The sequence below is a fragment of the Aedes albopictus genome, chromosome 2 (assembly GCF_035046485.1).
Source record: "Aedes albopictus strain Foshan chromosome 2, AalbF5, whole genome shotgun sequence".
Classification (NCBI taxonomy): domain Eukaryota; kingdom Metazoa; phylum Arthropoda; class Insecta; order Diptera; family Culicidae; genus Aedes; species Aedes albopictus.
Window position 1 is genome coordinate 229,482,210 of NC_085137.1, and position 17,062 is coordinate 229,499,271.

A 17,062-nucleotide genomic window follows, 5' to 3' on the forward strand; every position below is an offset into this window, starting at 1 on the left:
TAAGGGGACGAAATAATGTTTCATTTTTTTACCGATTTTACACTACCAAAGAAGCCCTACTACCCTCCATCCTCCCCACGCGGAGTAGTCTCGTATTAATTCCCGGCAAAATTATCTGGAGAAATCTGTAGCCGATCTCCGGCGCATAATTTCTTCGAATAAAAGAAAATTTTCCTGCTGGTAAAGATTATTGGAAGAAATCACGAGAGATATCCCTCGAGGGAAAGGAAACGCGGAATAAATCCCTGAAGGAACCTCAGGAACAATCCATGACAAAATATTTAAGTAGTTCCTGAAAGCAACTCAAGAGCAGTCATTGAAAAAATTCTGGAGAAATCTATGAAAGAATCTTGGAAGCAATCTCTGATAGAATCCCATGAGAATTAAGAAAGGAATCCCCTGAATAAATCCCGAAAGGATTCCTGGAAAAATCATTAAAAAGAATTTTCAAATGAATCTCGGAAGGAATATCTTAAAGCGTGCCGGATGGAATCCTGGGATAAATCTGTAGAGAAATTCCAAGGCAATCCTGAAAAGAATAACTGAACTTCCCTGGAAGAATCTCGAGAGAACTCAATGAAGGATGTGTGGGCGGAATTCCAGAAAAAGTACCGGAAGAAATCCACAAAAGAAGCTTGGGGGTAATCCCTGAACGAATCTCGGTAACAATGCCGGATCATGAGAAATAAATGAACACATCTCAGGAAGAAACTATAAAGGAATCCAAAGAGGAATCGCTGAGGAAATTTCTAAGGAAAACTCCTGGAGGAATTCCCTATGCATTCCCATAATGAATCCAGGAGTTAGAAATCAATCAAGGAATGTCGGAAGGAATCCCGTGAGTTATCCCAGTAAGAATCCTTGAAAGATTCCTGTGTGAATGTTTTGAAAAATCCCTAAAGGAAACCCGGGAACATCAATGATGGAATCCGAGAAAGAATTCTAGAAGTAATGTCGGGAAATGCCGATACAATATTTTCAGTAAACGAAAATGGACCACTTTGCGGTCAATTTCACCCGTCATCGCGGTACTTTATGAGTCACGCCGGGTAATAAACCCGGTAATTGTGGTTGAGTGATTCATAACCGAGGTTCAATGGTCAGTTTATCAAAGTATCGCTGACTCATATACCTAATCATTGTCCAGCAGAAATCTTCATCAGCACTTCCATAATAGCCACAATAGATATGCATATACGTTTCGATATAATGTATATTGTAATGTTCATGTTGTACGTATGATCTAATCAACTTTTGAAATCATTATACGAATTCCAAGTGAAAATATTTTTTTTCGAACCGAAATATCGAGCATATTCAAATAACAATTATTTAAGCGACAAAAAGGTACGTAGGCAGCCCAATGGAATCTTATTTTATTTTTGCTTTTGGATCATGTCAGGGGTCTTCAGTTAGCCTAGTGGTTAAGGCTATGGATTGCCAATCCGGACTGTGGGTTCGATCCCCTTTCCAATCGGGAAAATTTTCTCGACTTCCTGGACAGTGTATCATTGTACATGCCTCACAATCAGTGCTGAAAAATTCATTTCGTCATATCTAAATTCAATCACCTACAGCTCATTTTAGAAGCTGAACCTGAGAATATGGTACATGAAAAACTTGTGCAGCTAGACCAGTTCTGCAAGAATGTCACGGAAAACCCGTTATTTTTCGAATGTTTAAGGTAAATGTCACGGACTACCTTTGAAAAATGCCAAATGATATTCACGGTGAATATCATTTGGCATTTTTCGAAGGCAGTCCGTGACATTTATCTAAAATATTTGAAAAATAGCGGTTTGTCCATGACTTTCTTGCAGAACTGGTCTAGCTGCACAAGTTTTTCATATACCATATTCTCAGGTTCAGCTTCTAAAATGAGCTGTAGGTGATTGAATTTAGATATGACGAAATGAATTTTCAGCACTGCTCACAATATACAAATGCATGCAGGCATGGCAGGCGAAGAAAGCCCTTCAATAATTAATTATTAATAACTGGAAGTGCCCAAAGAACACTAAGTTTAAGAAGAGAGGATGGCCAAGTTCCAATGCGAACATAGAACCAAAAAAGAAGAATAATACCCATATAGTTTTGTAGACAATTGCACAAAAAAAACATCAGTGTCTAAATATACTTGGAGCTTTTCAAACAAAACTCAAAAATTAATCAAGGTTTGATAAAAGATCAGCGATTATTAAACGAAATGCTATATGATATTTCAATTGAATGAACTCCGTTGATCCAGATAGTGTCGGTGTTCATAAAACTGAAACTTTAGACAATTGCTTGTGTAACCACTCGAAAGCTTCAAATGATACACAATTTGCACTTTGCAAAGAATTATGAAACGTCCATCACGGCTCGACAAAATTCAAAACAATAGATTTAAATTTCTCGCCTTTGGTTTGCAGTTTTATAAGCGTGACTCGAGAGGCTCGTAAATTCATAACTCTGTGACATGACGACCGGCACGGCACGATTCTCAGTGTTTACGATCTATTTACCACTTTCATCACAGACCGCGTATGCCTCAATTCTTTCACTACTAGTTCCACCAAGGCACTCCCAACTTCCGTCCGAGACGATGATGCTTTTTCTGATGAACAAACTTGCTCTGTTGGTACACGGTACACACTTGTTTTTACTACAATTTTTACAGGCGCTCTTTTGTCTATCTGACAGTGATTATCTCTCCTTTATGATATCATTCCACAGCAAGAAGCAATGTACTGCAACAAATTCACTTCATTTGCGTCACTCGGGAGATTTTGCTGACATAGAATACCAGCAGGACAAAAAAAAAATCTCAACACATTCACGATAAGCTGCTTATCCACGCCAGCAACAGCCTAATCATTTGATTTAATCACTATTGGGTACCTCCTTGGCGAAGATACGCCACACATTAATTCCCGTTCACTGATTGGCTGCTCACTCACTTAGCTACTGACTGATAAGCACGACACGCGAGTTCCCAAAAAAACAGCGAATTCACACTCTTTTATGCGACCAGACCGACTTTTGAAGTGATGTTCGATAACAGCATAACACACGTCGCTAATGCTGCTAACCGCATCCGTATCCGATCCCGAGGAATGGCTCTCTTTGCTGTGATACTGAATGGCGCAATCCGACCAACAAGATATAAATCACCCAAAGCACACGACGCCAAAAAAAGAACCCCTAAATTGACGACGGACGACCGACAGACAACCGGACGGAAAGCGATCTCACGATTGAATGGTTTGTTTTGATTCACGACGCTCTCTTTTTATCTTTTCGGGTTCGGGTCGACGGCGCGCCGCGACGGACGCTTCGATTGCACCAACACACCGAGCGAGAATCCAGAGGCTAGACGCGACGAGCGACGGCAATTTCGCGAACGGCGATACCAACCCACCGCGTGCGCTTCTGCTGGCTGCTGGCCGGCTAGAAAGATAACAAACCGAAAACCGAACGGGAGCAACCGGGAGATGAACGCAAAGATGCTATATGCGACATGGAATAAGCAACAGCTCGAAGAGGAGAGTGTTTTGGTCGGTTTGGAGCCTAATTGAACTAACATGCATCAGAAGATCGAAGTAAGCAGTGACCGCGAGTGGAAGTGTTTTTGCATTTGACAGCAATTCATTTCGTGTTCTATTTTTTTTTTCGATTTGGCCTATGACCCGGCTAGTCCTTGTCCACCCGGAAGGCAGATATGTGAATGAAAAAATAGACAAATGTTGAGTTCAGTGTTCGCGGCGGTGTTCGCTTAAAGTTCGATTGATCTCGCTGAGATCACGTGCGTTCAGTTTGTTTGCTAGAAGACCACTTTCCAGTAGATCCGTATGAGCTAAAATTGTGCATTTCCGTTGGAATTGTGATGGAAAGATCCAACCGATGGTGCTCAATAACAAAAAAAGAGACGAGATCTTTTATAAATTACATTTTGTGAATAATTTTGTGTTTTTATTACAATGAAAATATAATGGAAGAGTTCAAGCAATAGCCTTCTGCTTCAAACAGCGGAAATTTTGAAATGAAGTTATCAATATAGGAAGATAATTTGTGCATTCCTGTTCCCGAACAACCCCACCATGGCCCACCTGAGTTATCAAAGGAGGAACCTGAAGCACATCGTTGGACAACAAAACAATTTGGTGAGATCCTTCTGGTTTTTTGCGTTATTTCATGTTCATATTTTACCATTCAATTCAACATTACACAATCGCATATACCTGGAGTTTTCACCATATCAAGCTACATATATAACGCATAGCAATCATACTGAATTCCCGACCATTCCTGTACGAAGACCCTATTTCCTTTCTATTTTCGAGAGCGTCGGTGAGTCGCTGACATCTTGATAAATAGTTATCCTTTCCCTACTATCCCTTCCCATCCACATAACGTGTTTCTTATCGTTTCAGAGAGCGATCAATGGCGCTTAAGCCTAGGCTTGTTAGCCAGGACACATGGTCCAAATGCCTGTGCCCCATCCCGGAAGCAAAAAGGCCCATGGAGTGACAAAATTTCTTAGCTATGTCACTCCCAACGTTAGTGTTTGAAACACTAAAACACTTTCACTAACTCCAACACATCTTACATGATTTACTCAAATACACTTACGCAATCTGAATCTTGTCGCATCACTCGCTTATAGTGATTCCCAAATTACCCCATTCCAAATATCCAACTCCTTGACACTTATGGGAGTGTCGGTGAGTCGCTGACCTCTTCTAAAGTAGGTGTCATATCATCACATCCTTTCCTATTCTCGTAACGGAGAAGATGGGCGTGGCCGGCAATGGAAGTTCTCATGTCTTTTTTACTTCAACCTCTGATTGGATAGCTGTTCCTTCCCAAATAGCATTCCATAAGCAATTAGAATAGGAGTATTCAAGTTTTAACATGACAACTTTCAGTATGCAATCTACGAATTACTCCGTTACCACGCAACGCAACGCAACGCAACGCAACGCAATTGAACTAACATGCATCAGAAAGAAAAATAAATTAATCTTTCATAGAAAATAGACGACTTTGACATATTAGATTAAATAATTATTATGATTATGATGTAATCTTGGATGTATTTAGGCTGATTAGTCTAATGCCTAATACCAATTGTAAAAATGACATTAAAAGGATTTTTAATGTAAAAAGTAAGTTATCCAATAAATACCTATATCTGAGGAACATAAAGCTGAAATGTTGACATTTTGTCAAGCTAAGGCTCCCATCAACACAGCATAGAAAATCAAGACATTTCATGTATTTTCTTAAACATGAGCAAAACTCATCGGATTTGTTAAGAAATTTTTGGCAAAATCTGTCGAAAATCAGGACGGATGGTAACTTTGATAAGTGATCAGTCAAAATTTCAGCTGCTTCCAGCATTCCGTTTCTAAAGGTGATTGCAATCAAAATACTTTTACTCATGACTTCCATAACGAGATGATGAGGGAAGACCACATATTTAAGGTTCATGCTTGAAAATCAGGTTTCCACAACCAAACGACCGTAAAAACACGGAGGAGGTAAAGGCAAATTTGACAGTGTTGGTGGATATTTCAGCGATTTATATTTTCCTGAATTTGAACTCTTTTTTTTCCAAAATACGAAGCTGAAATGAGTCCAACTTGTACACACATCATTAGACTGTCCCAAAAAAAAAATCGATGTTCGAAAAGACAAGGTGCTCAACCCTTAAATGAAAGCAGAGCCGTAGCGTGGTCCCATGGCGCCCTTGGCAAGCATCCAGATTGGTGCCCTAAAACATTTGAACATTGCTAATTTGCATTTTTTTTTTCGAAGTTTCTTCAGTTGGATTTTGTTTGTTCGAATGAGTTTTTGTTGAAATCTCTGGAAAAAAATCCTTCTGGAATCACTGAAGGAAATTATGCTAGAATCTCTGGAGGAATTACTGCTGAAATATTCGGAGAAATACCTGATGAAAACCCGGGAGACATTTGAGCAAGAATTTCCAATGGAATTCATGGAATAATTATTGCCTGGAGAAGTTCCCGAAAAAAATACCTGAAGGAATGCTTGTAAAAAATGTTGAAACCAGTTGAAGAATTTCTGGAAGAATTTTTGAAGGGATCCCTGAAAAAGTTTCTTAAGAAATCTCTGGAGGATTTTCTAAAACAAATTCTTGGAAGGTATTATGAATCCCTGGAGGAATCTAAAAAAAACCTTTGGAGAAATTTTGGATGAAATCCGTGGCAGATTTTCTAAAAAAACTGAAATAATTCCAAATTTATGATTTTTTAGGAATTTATGAGGATGAAAAGTTTGCTAGAGGAATTCGAACAGAAATTTATGAAGCAATCTATAATGAACATGGAACAATTTCGGAATCAATGGAGATTTTCTAAGCAATATGAGAGATTTCTTCTTTCTAAAGGAATCTGTAAAAGACTTTCTGAAGGAACTTGGTTGAATTTCTAAAATAATTTATACCTAGATGATTTTCTATAAAAAATCATGGAAGATTTTTTAAAGGAATTCTCAGAAACATCTATAAAAAAATTACTGGAGGAATTTCTAAGGAAATCTCTACAGGAAATCTCTTCTGGAGGAAACTTTGGAAAATTTAATGAAAAATTTATTAAAGATTTTTATGGCAAAATCCAGGAAAAAAAAGAAATAAGAATTGAGAAATCATCAATCATCAAGAAATCATCAAGTATCAACCCCTAAAAGATTTTATAAAGGAATCTGTGGAGGAATTTCTGTAGACATCGTTTAAAAAAAATCTGAGATTTTTTGCAAGAATATCTGCAGAAGTTTCTTAAAGATTCTATGAAAGATTATCTAATAAAATTCTTGGAAATTCCCAGATATCCTTTTGAAAGTCTCCCTGGAGGAATTGCTAAAGGAATACTTCGATATATTTCAAGAGAAATCTGCAGAAGGATTTTTGGTTTTTTTTTTTAATGGATTTATGAAAAATTTTCGGTAAGAATTTCAGGATAAATTCTTTGAAATTTTTTCAAAGAAATCCCAAGAAGAATTTACGCAAGAATTTCTGGAAGATTTTGGGAAAGAATGCTAGCAAGAAATTCCGAAGAAAAACTAGGTGAAATTTATTGAAAATTCCAAGAATGTTCAATTTGTTTTGAGAAAATAAAAAAAAAACTCACTGATAGTTTTTGGGTGAACAGTGTTTGAATGGTTTGTGCAAGATTGAAAAGAGTTTAATCCCAACAACAATCGTATGAACTGAAAAATTATATAAATACTTTTTATCAAGACTGTAAAACACTTGAACGAATGCGACGAATGACCTCGGAAGTAACCTCAAGACATTGCCCAGTGAGAATGTTCAGAAATTATCAGAAAGAAACTTTCACTGGAATTCCGAAAGCATATTAATATTGCTTTGCTCATTGAAAAAAAATAAATAAAATAGTTTCTCAAAATAAAATACCTAGTAGATACATTTCCAGGTAACATCGTGGTAAATATTCAAAATAATCTAGAGAAATCTGATTTTTGAGAAATCGGGAGAACGTAAAAAACACATGATCAATCTTAAATACTTTAAAAATCAGTGAAATCTTGTTAACATTCATCCATAGCCTTAGGCCTTTTCGGCGCCCCTCTGAGGCTGGTGCCCTTGGTGGGGGCCAACCTGGCCAACCGCACGCTACGGCTCTGAATGAAAGATATGCATATTTGAAGCATTTTTGTAGAACATTTCGATTTTCTAAAAAATCATTTAGAGGTTCCGCTAGGGCGATTTTAAAAAATGACCGTTTTTCAAGAAAAGTCTCAAAAAAATAATGTCTTCGTAATTTTTTTTCAACTTCTGAATTTTTTCAATATTTTTGTATTTTTCTTTGGATCACTAGACATTCTTGAAGGGGATACCTTTTTTGAAATATTGTATACATATTGACGGCAGGGCCGTTTTTATGTTGATAAAAAGGACTATTTTTTGAGAATTTTTCATCTAAATTTGTGAAAAAATACATGCACGATTTTTTATTTTCAATTTTGAAAATTTTATCTCATAGTACTATTTGTATGCGTCATTTCTCGAAAAAAAATTGAAATTATGTTGTCTAGAAGCTGAGATATTAGAATTTTAGTAAATGGACAATTTTGCAATTTTTTCTGCTAAACTTTGTACCTATATTTGGAATATTGTAAGGTCTTTGTGACACTCCAATGTTCGTATTAAAAAAAAAGTTAAAAAAACACTTTCCTTGTTGGATGATCAAGCTAATTTAAACATGGATCTGTTATTCTGGGCTGGTTGGCAGTAGATTCATTAAGAGCTTTTATCTGAATAACTACAAATATGACGGGTATCGTGGTTACTGATAGCAACGCATTTAGTTCGAGATTACGTCGTGGGGTTCCCGACTACTGCGCCATTTTTTTCTGAAATAGGAACAATCATTCCATGCAGAGATTATGTAATATCGATAAAATCAATAAAAAAACCCGATTTAATCCACCTATGGTGAACAGAACCCTTCTTGCACTTATTAAAACTATTGTTGTATTATTTGTATTTAACATATTTATTTTGTGTGATGGAGCAAAAGTTCTAGAAAATATTGTGGATTTGGCATCTAGTGAATTGGTTTCCGAAATAGCATCATGTACCATGGACTAAACTGCCAGAAATGAGAGAAACCTTCTAGAATCTTGAGTGAAATTTTTAAAAAATTGCTTACATGTTCTGGAATATTGTATCTTTTGTTAACTACCAAAAGATCTTGAATCGATTAACAAATGGATAAGAAAATCAGCGAGATATACTTTGTCTAATATCTCTCAATCAGTCGATTAAATTAGCTCCGAAGTACTTGGTATTCATGGTTATGATGCAAAAAGGACAAAAATGATATACATATCTACTAAGTTTTGGCATTAGATAGTTATTTTCGCTGTCCGGTTCTTGCATTTTTCCCACAATATATACACTACCCGTCATAAGTACGGACTCACAAAAAGTATTGCAACAATATTGCATCACCCTGACTCACCTCGGTATCTCCAAATCCTGAGGACTTACAATAATGCTGTCTTCAGCAAAGTTATTCAGAAGCCCAAAAGCAACAACTTTTCTGAAGGCAGCATTTTAGTAGGTGTTCTGGTTTTAGAGATATCGAGGTGAGTCAGGGTGATGCAATATTGTTGCAATACTTTTTGTGAGTCCGTACTTATGACGGGTAGTGTAAATTCAAAGCTTTCATTTAACATATATATATAAGTGCACTTCGAATGATATCTCTGTAACCAAATGTCCAATCTTAATAAAATTTCTGAGCGTTCTACTACGATATTGTAGCTTTCATTTGCTGCCAAGTGAACTCAAATCGGTTGACAGACGGCTGAGATATTCATCAATATGCTAAATATCAGAAATCTCTCAAAAAGCTAACCTATATTACTTCAAAACACTCTTCGAAAGATATCTCGGTAACCAAATGTCCAATCGAAATAAAATTTCTGGGCGATCTACTAGGATGCTGTAGCTTTCATTTGGTGCCAAGAAAACCCAAATCGATTGACAAACGGCCGAAATATTTATTTTGATACACTTGGTCAAAAATCTTAAAAAGTTTAGATGTATGACTCATAAGTACTCTTCGAGAGATATCTCGGTAACCAAACGTCCAATCGAAAAAAAATCAATAGCGTTCTACTAGGATGTAGTAGCTTTCATTTGCTTCCAAGAGAACTCAAATCGGTTGACAGACGGCTGAGAAACGTGCGTGACTTTTTTTTGTAACGCACACACACACACATACACACATACACACATACACACATACACACATACACACACACATACAGACATTTGCTCAGTTCGTCGAGCTGAGTTCATTGGTATATGAGACTCGGCCCTCCGGGCCTCGGATCGAAAGTCGGTTTTTCGTGCGATATTTATACCCTTCTTATGGGTGTAAGAAGGGTAAAACATAGTTAAGTCATGATTTTTACTGAAAACTGGAACTTGAAATATTATAGACAAAATTAAGCTTTTGTAGAAATACGCGAATTTCTGATTCTCATAAATTGCAGGATCAATATGCATTAATTTTTCCTAATATCTGTGTAATTTCTCAATTAAATATAATTACAAATAATTTGGATAGAATATGTACATATCCCTTTCGGGACGGAGCACAAAAAAGTAAATTTTCCATAGAAAATGCTAAAGTTTGGCTCTCCATAACTCTTAGAATTTCTAACAAAACAACACTTTTTCTTCCCCATTTGAAAGAACTACTCTTTATCTTTCGATTTCTAGCTTTGCCAACCTAGAAAAATCAGAAATAAAAAAATTGCGACAGATAAAACTTTTTCATATTCTATGTTCATTTTTTGTTTACATTGTTGTGGCAAATCTCACTTGCAACATAAACAAAAGTTTGTTTGCACACAAACAACAATATGAATAAGAAGAAGTCTAACGAACTCGCATCACGTTTTTGTGGCCTCCGAATTTTATTTTTCGCGTATTTTTTCGGCTCGTACAAACGAACAGTTATTGGAATCTTTTGAAGCATAGCCTGCTAAACGGTATACGACTGAAGATTAAGCATATCCTAAATAGACTGGAGTGCAAAAGTGATTAAAATTCCACTCTTGACCGCGGCATCCAATCTAGCAACAAAGGATAGTACTGAAAACAAATCAGTTGATGTGGTATTGTATGAGACGATATATCGACCAGTGCTGCAATTTTTCGACAGGCCTTTATGATAGCGATATTTTGCTTTTTTTCATTTTCTCCGTTTTGGTTTTCCTGTCAAAGTTGCTTTCCGATCAGCAACACGGGAGCGAAATGAAATATGTACTCACACTCGCACGCAGCGTGCTGAAAGCGAGAGCTGACAGGGTTAAATTTCCATTCAATTTTCTGTAGTTGAGTGTTTTCACCCGTGCTAACGTATAGGGCACTCACTCTCACAAGCCACCGCTTGAGACGAATGGCCTTTCAGCATGAGTAGTGTGTGGATGATTGGGAATTGATCGTGTTGGGTCGCTCACGCATGGAGCTCTCGGACTCTGTCAGTTCTCACATCGAGGAACTGAAAACGACCGCCGCAGTCATTCATTTTCGGCTGAAAAACAGGCACTGAGACAGATATTTTGCAGGACTGATATCGACACACTCACTACGTTAGTGCTTCATTCAATCAGTTGTTTAGTACCTCGTCCGGTGGTTTGTTTTGCTTGTGCATTTACACGCCTCTCGTTTGAGGCGGTGCTGATGAGTTGGATTGTGTAGTGTGTCTTGGTGCGTTCGGTGGTCTCAAAAACCGAAACACTATAATCGACGCGCAGGCTCTGGTTCGACACCGGCTTTAGTGAACAGTACGTAAGTGAGCAAAGCGATAAGATTGGATATTGGGAACGCGCTGTATTTGTTTTGATCACAACTGTGTTTGCGCTCCTATATCGTCTCCTCTGCAATATCTCATTGATTCGTTTGTCGTAGGGAAATCCACTTTCTAGTTTGGTTTACCATTGTGTTAAGAGCAATTTGAAATCATGGATGCATGTAAGGCCTGCTCTAGGAATTTTGCGCGATCTGAAAGAAGTGTATTGTGCAGTGGGTCGTGTGGAAAGGTATTCCATCCCGGTTGCGTGGGCCTAAACGCGACCAACTTCAAGGCGTGGGCAGCTAATGTTGGACTGCTTTGGTTCTGCGAGAACTGTAGGGTGAATTTCAATCCCTGCGTAATGGATCGTGAAGCTATCATCATCAAGACTATGCGGGATCTCCTTCTGCGAGTGGACTCAATGGACTTGAGGATCGGTCAATTTGGCGAAAACCTGAAGACGCTCAACAATCTGCTACCTGTTTCTACATCCATTAGACGCGATTCAAATTTCTCCACCCGACTGCAGCAGTTTACGACGTCTGGAACCATGATTCGTCATGATCCAACTGAATTTTACAACAGTATCGATCGCCTCAATTTCGACCTGTCACTTCACTCGAATACTGCCAACAACACCATTGCGGACGTTGAAGATGATCTCGATGTTACCTGGAACAGTGATGACGTTGAAGACAATCGTGACGTAAACCTTTCTCAACACCGCCAGAAGGCTCCATTGCCTGCCTCTGAAACAATTGCCGTTGCAACCAACGAATGTTCCGGTCCTGCGATTGCTACAATCAGCCCCACCGCCACTTCTTCTGCCTCCGTCTGCATGATAACTACCGCCAACCCAATCGCCACCGCCGTCCCCGTCACTTCCTCCATCCCAGCCGCTGCCACCGTCGTCGCCACCACTGCCAATGCTGCCACCCCGTGCAACCTCTCCTACGCCACTGTTGCCTCCAAACCAGCCGTTACTACCAGTGCTCCCCAGAGAGCCGTTCGAATGGGACCCAATAGCTCGAGCACAACACAACGCCTGCCCAACACTAGCTCTCAAAAGCACACCTCAAGCCTATCTATAACAACTACTGGTTCTACATCTGCACTAGGCGTGAACCCGATAGCGGCACCTCAGGTAAACTGTCGGTTGAAAGTAGTAAGCCGAACTCGTCCACTTAGACAGCCAACTCCAGTAGCTGTTCCGGTTAAATCTTTCTATGTAACTCCGTTTCATATTGAGCCAACTGAAGGACGTGGTTGAATATCTGCGAGAGAATATAAATGTCGAAAATTCAATTCTTGATTGTGTAAAATTAGTTCCGCGCAACAAAAATATCAATGAGCTCTCTTTTGTATCATTTTAGTTAACGGTATCTGAAGATTTAGTGTCTGTTATTTCTGATCCATTCTATTGGCCTGAAGGTGTAGAAATTCGTGAGTTCCAGGCAAAAAACTGGAATCCACCCAGTCGTGTAGCCTCAGTATGAGTGTCGGTAATTTTACTAATACAAATGTACCAATCCAACCTATTCATGTATTTGCTAATCCGTCACCAACAATGAATGAAACGATTCATGAAACTGGTATAAAGTTGCAATATTATGAATATTGCCAATTAAAAGCATTAATTGAAAAACATTCCAGAAACTTTTTGAAAATAGGACTTCATAATGCTCGTAGTCTTGTTGGAAATATAGAAAACTATCGGTCTTTCATAGCAAACTCTGAGCTTAACGTTTTTGCTGTGGTTGAAACTTGGTTTAAATCGTCAAACACGAACAAATCTGTCGAACTCAATGGATATACGATAATAAGATCTGATCGACGAGACAAGAAAAAAACGCGTGGAGGTTGTAACCGTATGTTCCATATTTGTAGTCTTTCGGCTCCTCCTCAAATATCCTTTGCCTTAACCCCCCTGCCAGTGGGCACCTAATGCCTTGCCCAAGTAAAAAAATAATAATAAATCCCAAAACTGACAGCCTCACTGGTGGCGTAATCCTAGCTGTCAATGCAGAGCCAAGTATTTATTATTAAAGTGTCCGTTACGTTCCTGAAACTAAAGTCATTTATTTACAGCGGTTTGAGCTTCCAGTCTATCACTTTTTAGACTGTGTATTTTGTCGGCATAATCATGCCCCTGCGCAGAAGGGTTGCCAACTTAAATTCCGAGTGACTCTACTTTGTGTGAGTGAGTTGCCAAATCTCGGGTATTACATTTTCTGCTGACTAATGCCCAAGAACAGATTTCAAGACAGAGTCCAAATCATTCCATCTGTGACTATCATAGATAATTGTAGTGCGCGACGTGTATTCCAATAAATTCTTAAAAACTAGTCAAAATCTAAAAACTAGTTGAAAAAGTCAAACTTAAAAGCTAGTAGTACGGTAAATTGTTAAATAGTAAGCTATTGTTCTATTTCTATCAAAAGAATAAGGTTCAGCCGCTATTGTGAAATAGCAAGTGTTAAGAAAAGGTAATTCTTTTATTTCCATTATTGAATCAAGTGGTGAAAAGCGAGAGAATACATTGAAGGTGTACTAATTTTGCGGAATAGGTCCACTTCTGGGCCTTTTCTTTTTGACCTTCGGGGTCCCAAAACCGGAGGACAGTGTTCGTTTTCCCACAGAAATACCACCGACGCACTGGACACGCCAAGATCCGCTGGCACACGGAAATCGCATCGTCGATACGCTGTCATCCCGAAATCTCTGGCTTCCCTACGGTGGACGGACATTCCCACCGGAGGCCATTCTTCGGCACCGCCATTTTGGAAATTCAGCGACAAACCACATGGCCGGTCGATAACTGCGATTCAGTGTCCTTTATCAGAACGGCGTCAGCGGACTCCACCCCTCGGTCGTCGGTAGGAACCGGGCTACACAGAGGTTCCCAAACTCTTGTGGACGTAGACCCCTCGGTAACCAGCAACGCCTCTGCAACCAACAATCCCCCCTCCGTCAACCCACCGTCAACCAACCACCCACCGTCGCCCACCAGCTGCCCGTTGCCGTATGCATGCCACCACCGACCTCAAAGCTAGCCACCGTTCGTCACCACCAGAATCCAGTAACCGCAAGTACACCTTTATGATCAAATGTTTCTCTCGGTAGGGCCCAGATTGGGCAAAATAAACATAGCTATGTAAGTTCAAATATTGGTGGTTAGTTTCTATTAGAAAACCGCACCATTAGTCCATATACGCCCTTTTTGTTATTTTGGTCGTCTTTCCGTGCCCCATAAGGAGCCTTCACGCCTCGATCTGGGTAGTCCATCGGAAAGATACGGTATTTACCTTGAATCTGATTAACTTTGGTCGTAGAATTCAGTTGGTGCCCACTCCCTCGCACGGACGTGGTAGCTAATGTGTAGAATCCTGCTCCTGCTAAAGGTGAGTGACCAGTTGAGCTTTCGTAACGGTGCTATTAATGAATAAACGACCCCGTGCTCAGTAATATTCCCACCCACAATATTCCCCACTGAGTGGCCGAGTGGCTACAAAATTGGCGCCCAACAAAAAATCATTGTAATAGCATTCGTTCATTGACGAGAATTTCAGAAATCCCTGTATTAGAGGAGAACCAAACAATTCTTGTTTATTTTGGTTTCGTTCTCCAAACGAAAATGGATTTAGAGTTCGAGGTGCAATATAAACAGCTGATGGTGCATCATTTGGAGAGGCACGAAATTGAGTACGAGTTGGCCATTAGAGCCGTGCAGTTTGAACCCTCAGAGTCTCGATCGGCAATCCAAAGGAGACTCAGGGATCGTTTGAAGGAAGAAAAAGGACTGAATACTTTAGATGTTGATTTTCTTAGGTTCGATAGAACGGTAGATGCAGAGATCAAAACAATTGATGCGAATGTTGAACAAATTCGAGAATACCTTGAGAATGAAGTGCGATTCGAAGGATTTAAGGACAGCTTGAAGACCCGACTCGTGCATTATTTTGCTCGGGTTCGCCGTGCTCAGGAATATGCTGAGGCGGACGAGGATCTTACAGATTTCGACAAGCTCCTCTGTTCAATTCGAGGGCTTATGAACACCCATTTTTCGATATTTTCGCCGATTCAATCGGTTAGGGAAGAAGTTATGCAGGAGATCGTACGGTCGGTATCAAATTTGAAGTTGGGAGCAGTTCCGAAAAACAATAAATCCAAGAAAGGAGAAAGATCAGATCAAAGCCACTCAAAATCTACCGAAGGTCAAGGCCTGGATCTTAGTGCCTCTGATAGAGAGGACAGGGAGTTAGGGGCAGTCGCTCGTCAGGAATCTTCGCGTCGCGTTTTGAAGTCGTACAGAAAATCCGGAAAAGAAGTTGGATCGATGTCAGAGGTGCTCGCCTCATTGTATCCGTTCGTGCAGCCGCCTCACGCCTATGGTGGGCCTCGCAAAGACGTTAGTCAAGATTCGAACCAGTCGGAAAGAGTCATTCGTAAATTCTCGCTTAGTCATCGATCAAAGTCAAGGCCAAGTCCCGCGGCCGAGACATCGGACTCAGTTGTAGAGTCTGATCCGCCGAGTAGTGCGTCGTCATCGGAACCACCGGTAGAGAGACATCGGGCGAATCGTCACCGCCGCCGTGCACCACCTAAGAGTAGGCCGGTTTCGGAGTGGAACATTAAATATGACGGAAGAGACCAAGGTCAAACCCTCATGAAGTTCATTAAAGAGGTCGATTTTTATGCAAAGTCCGAGAACGTGTCGAAGCGCGAACTTTTCCGATCCGCGATCCATTTATTTAAAGATCAAGCCAAGTCGTGGTTCATGTCCGGCGTAGAAAACGAGGATTTCGCGAATTGGGATGAGCTCGTGGCGGAACTCAAACGAGAGTTCCTTAGTCCCGATCATGATCACGTGAACGAGATTAAAGCGATATCGCGGAAACAAGGGCCCAAGGAACGTTTTTCCGATTACCTTTCCGAGTTACAGAAGATTTTCAACTCTCTCACGAAACCGATTTCAGAGAAAAAGAAGTTTGAAATTGTTTATCGCAACTTACGGTCGGATTACAAGGGTCACGCGGTTGCGTCGAATATTGACAATCTGGCAGACCTGAAAAGGTTTGGCCGACAATTAGATTCGACTTATTGGTATAAATATACCCCCAATAATCAAGATCAGGTCGCGTCGCGAAACAAAGCGCAGGTTAACGAGGTTCGTGAGACTAGATATCAACCAAAACCGCCGGGAGAGGATCAGAAGAAGTCGTTCAAGTCCCGAAACTTCTATCGGTCGCGAAAAGAAGGATCAGGAGAAGAAGACCAACCCAGGAAAAAGTCGTCGCGCGAAAATCCCAAGAACTCAACGTCAGAAGCGAAAAACCCAGAAGAACCCAGACTATCGCGAGCTTGGGTCGATAGGTATGTGCCCCCTGAAGAAGGCACATGTTTCAATTGTAGACGCCAGGGGCACGATCATACCCAGTGTACCTACTATCGTAACAAGTTCTGCCTAAGATGCGGGTTGCATCAGGTTGAAACTAAAAATTGCCCGTATTGTGCAAAAAACTTCAAATAGACTACCTGAGAGGGCAGGTCAGTCCACCCAATGTCAAAAATCCCTCATCTCCAACCATACAAGACAGTCTTCATCACTCTGGCTATAGCCGAGTACACGAATCCGATTATAGTACCCCGATAGAAACCCACCTTGATGAACTGTTCGTACGGGTCGATAAGGACGATAGACCATTTGTACAAATTTCCGTATT

The 17,062-nt window shown here is 40.0% G+C and overlaps 2 protein-coding genes and 1 long non-coding RNA gene across 5 annotated transcripts in view; 1 reads left to right on the top strand and 2 right to left on the bottom strand.

Moving 5' to 3' along the window:
- Nucleotides 1-3,350, bottom strand: part of LOC109401385 (cGMP-dependent 3',5'-cyclic phosphodiesterase) — a 239,401-nt gene extending 236,051 nt beyond the window's left edge. The window contains exon 1 of one of the 3 annotated variants that reach the window (XM_062851275.1): nucleotides 2,884-3,350. The gene's annotated coding sequence lies outside the window, so the exon portion shown is untranslated. Of the gene's footprint in view, nucleotides 1-2,507 lie in introns of all 3 variants that reach the window. The other 2 variants (XM_062851274.1, XM_062851273.1) reach the window with 2 other exon arrangements.
- LOC134287952 (uncharacterized) overlaps nucleotides 1-17,062 on the bottom strand; it is a 746,963-nt gene that overhangs the window by 704,622 nt on the left and 25,279 nt on the right. The window lies entirely within an intron of this gene.
- LOC109406373 (uncharacterized) lies at nucleotides 13,200-16,876 on the top strand. The gene is made up of 2 exons (XM_062851276.1): nucleotides 13,200-13,825; nucleotides 13,907-16,876. Exon 2 carries the CDS (start codon nucleotides 14,974-14,976, stop codon nucleotides 16,867-16,869), a length of 1,896 nt encoding a protein of 631 aa, XP_062707260.1. The 5' UTR covers nucleotides 13,200-13,825; nucleotides 13,907-14,973; the 3' UTR covers nucleotides 16,870-16,876.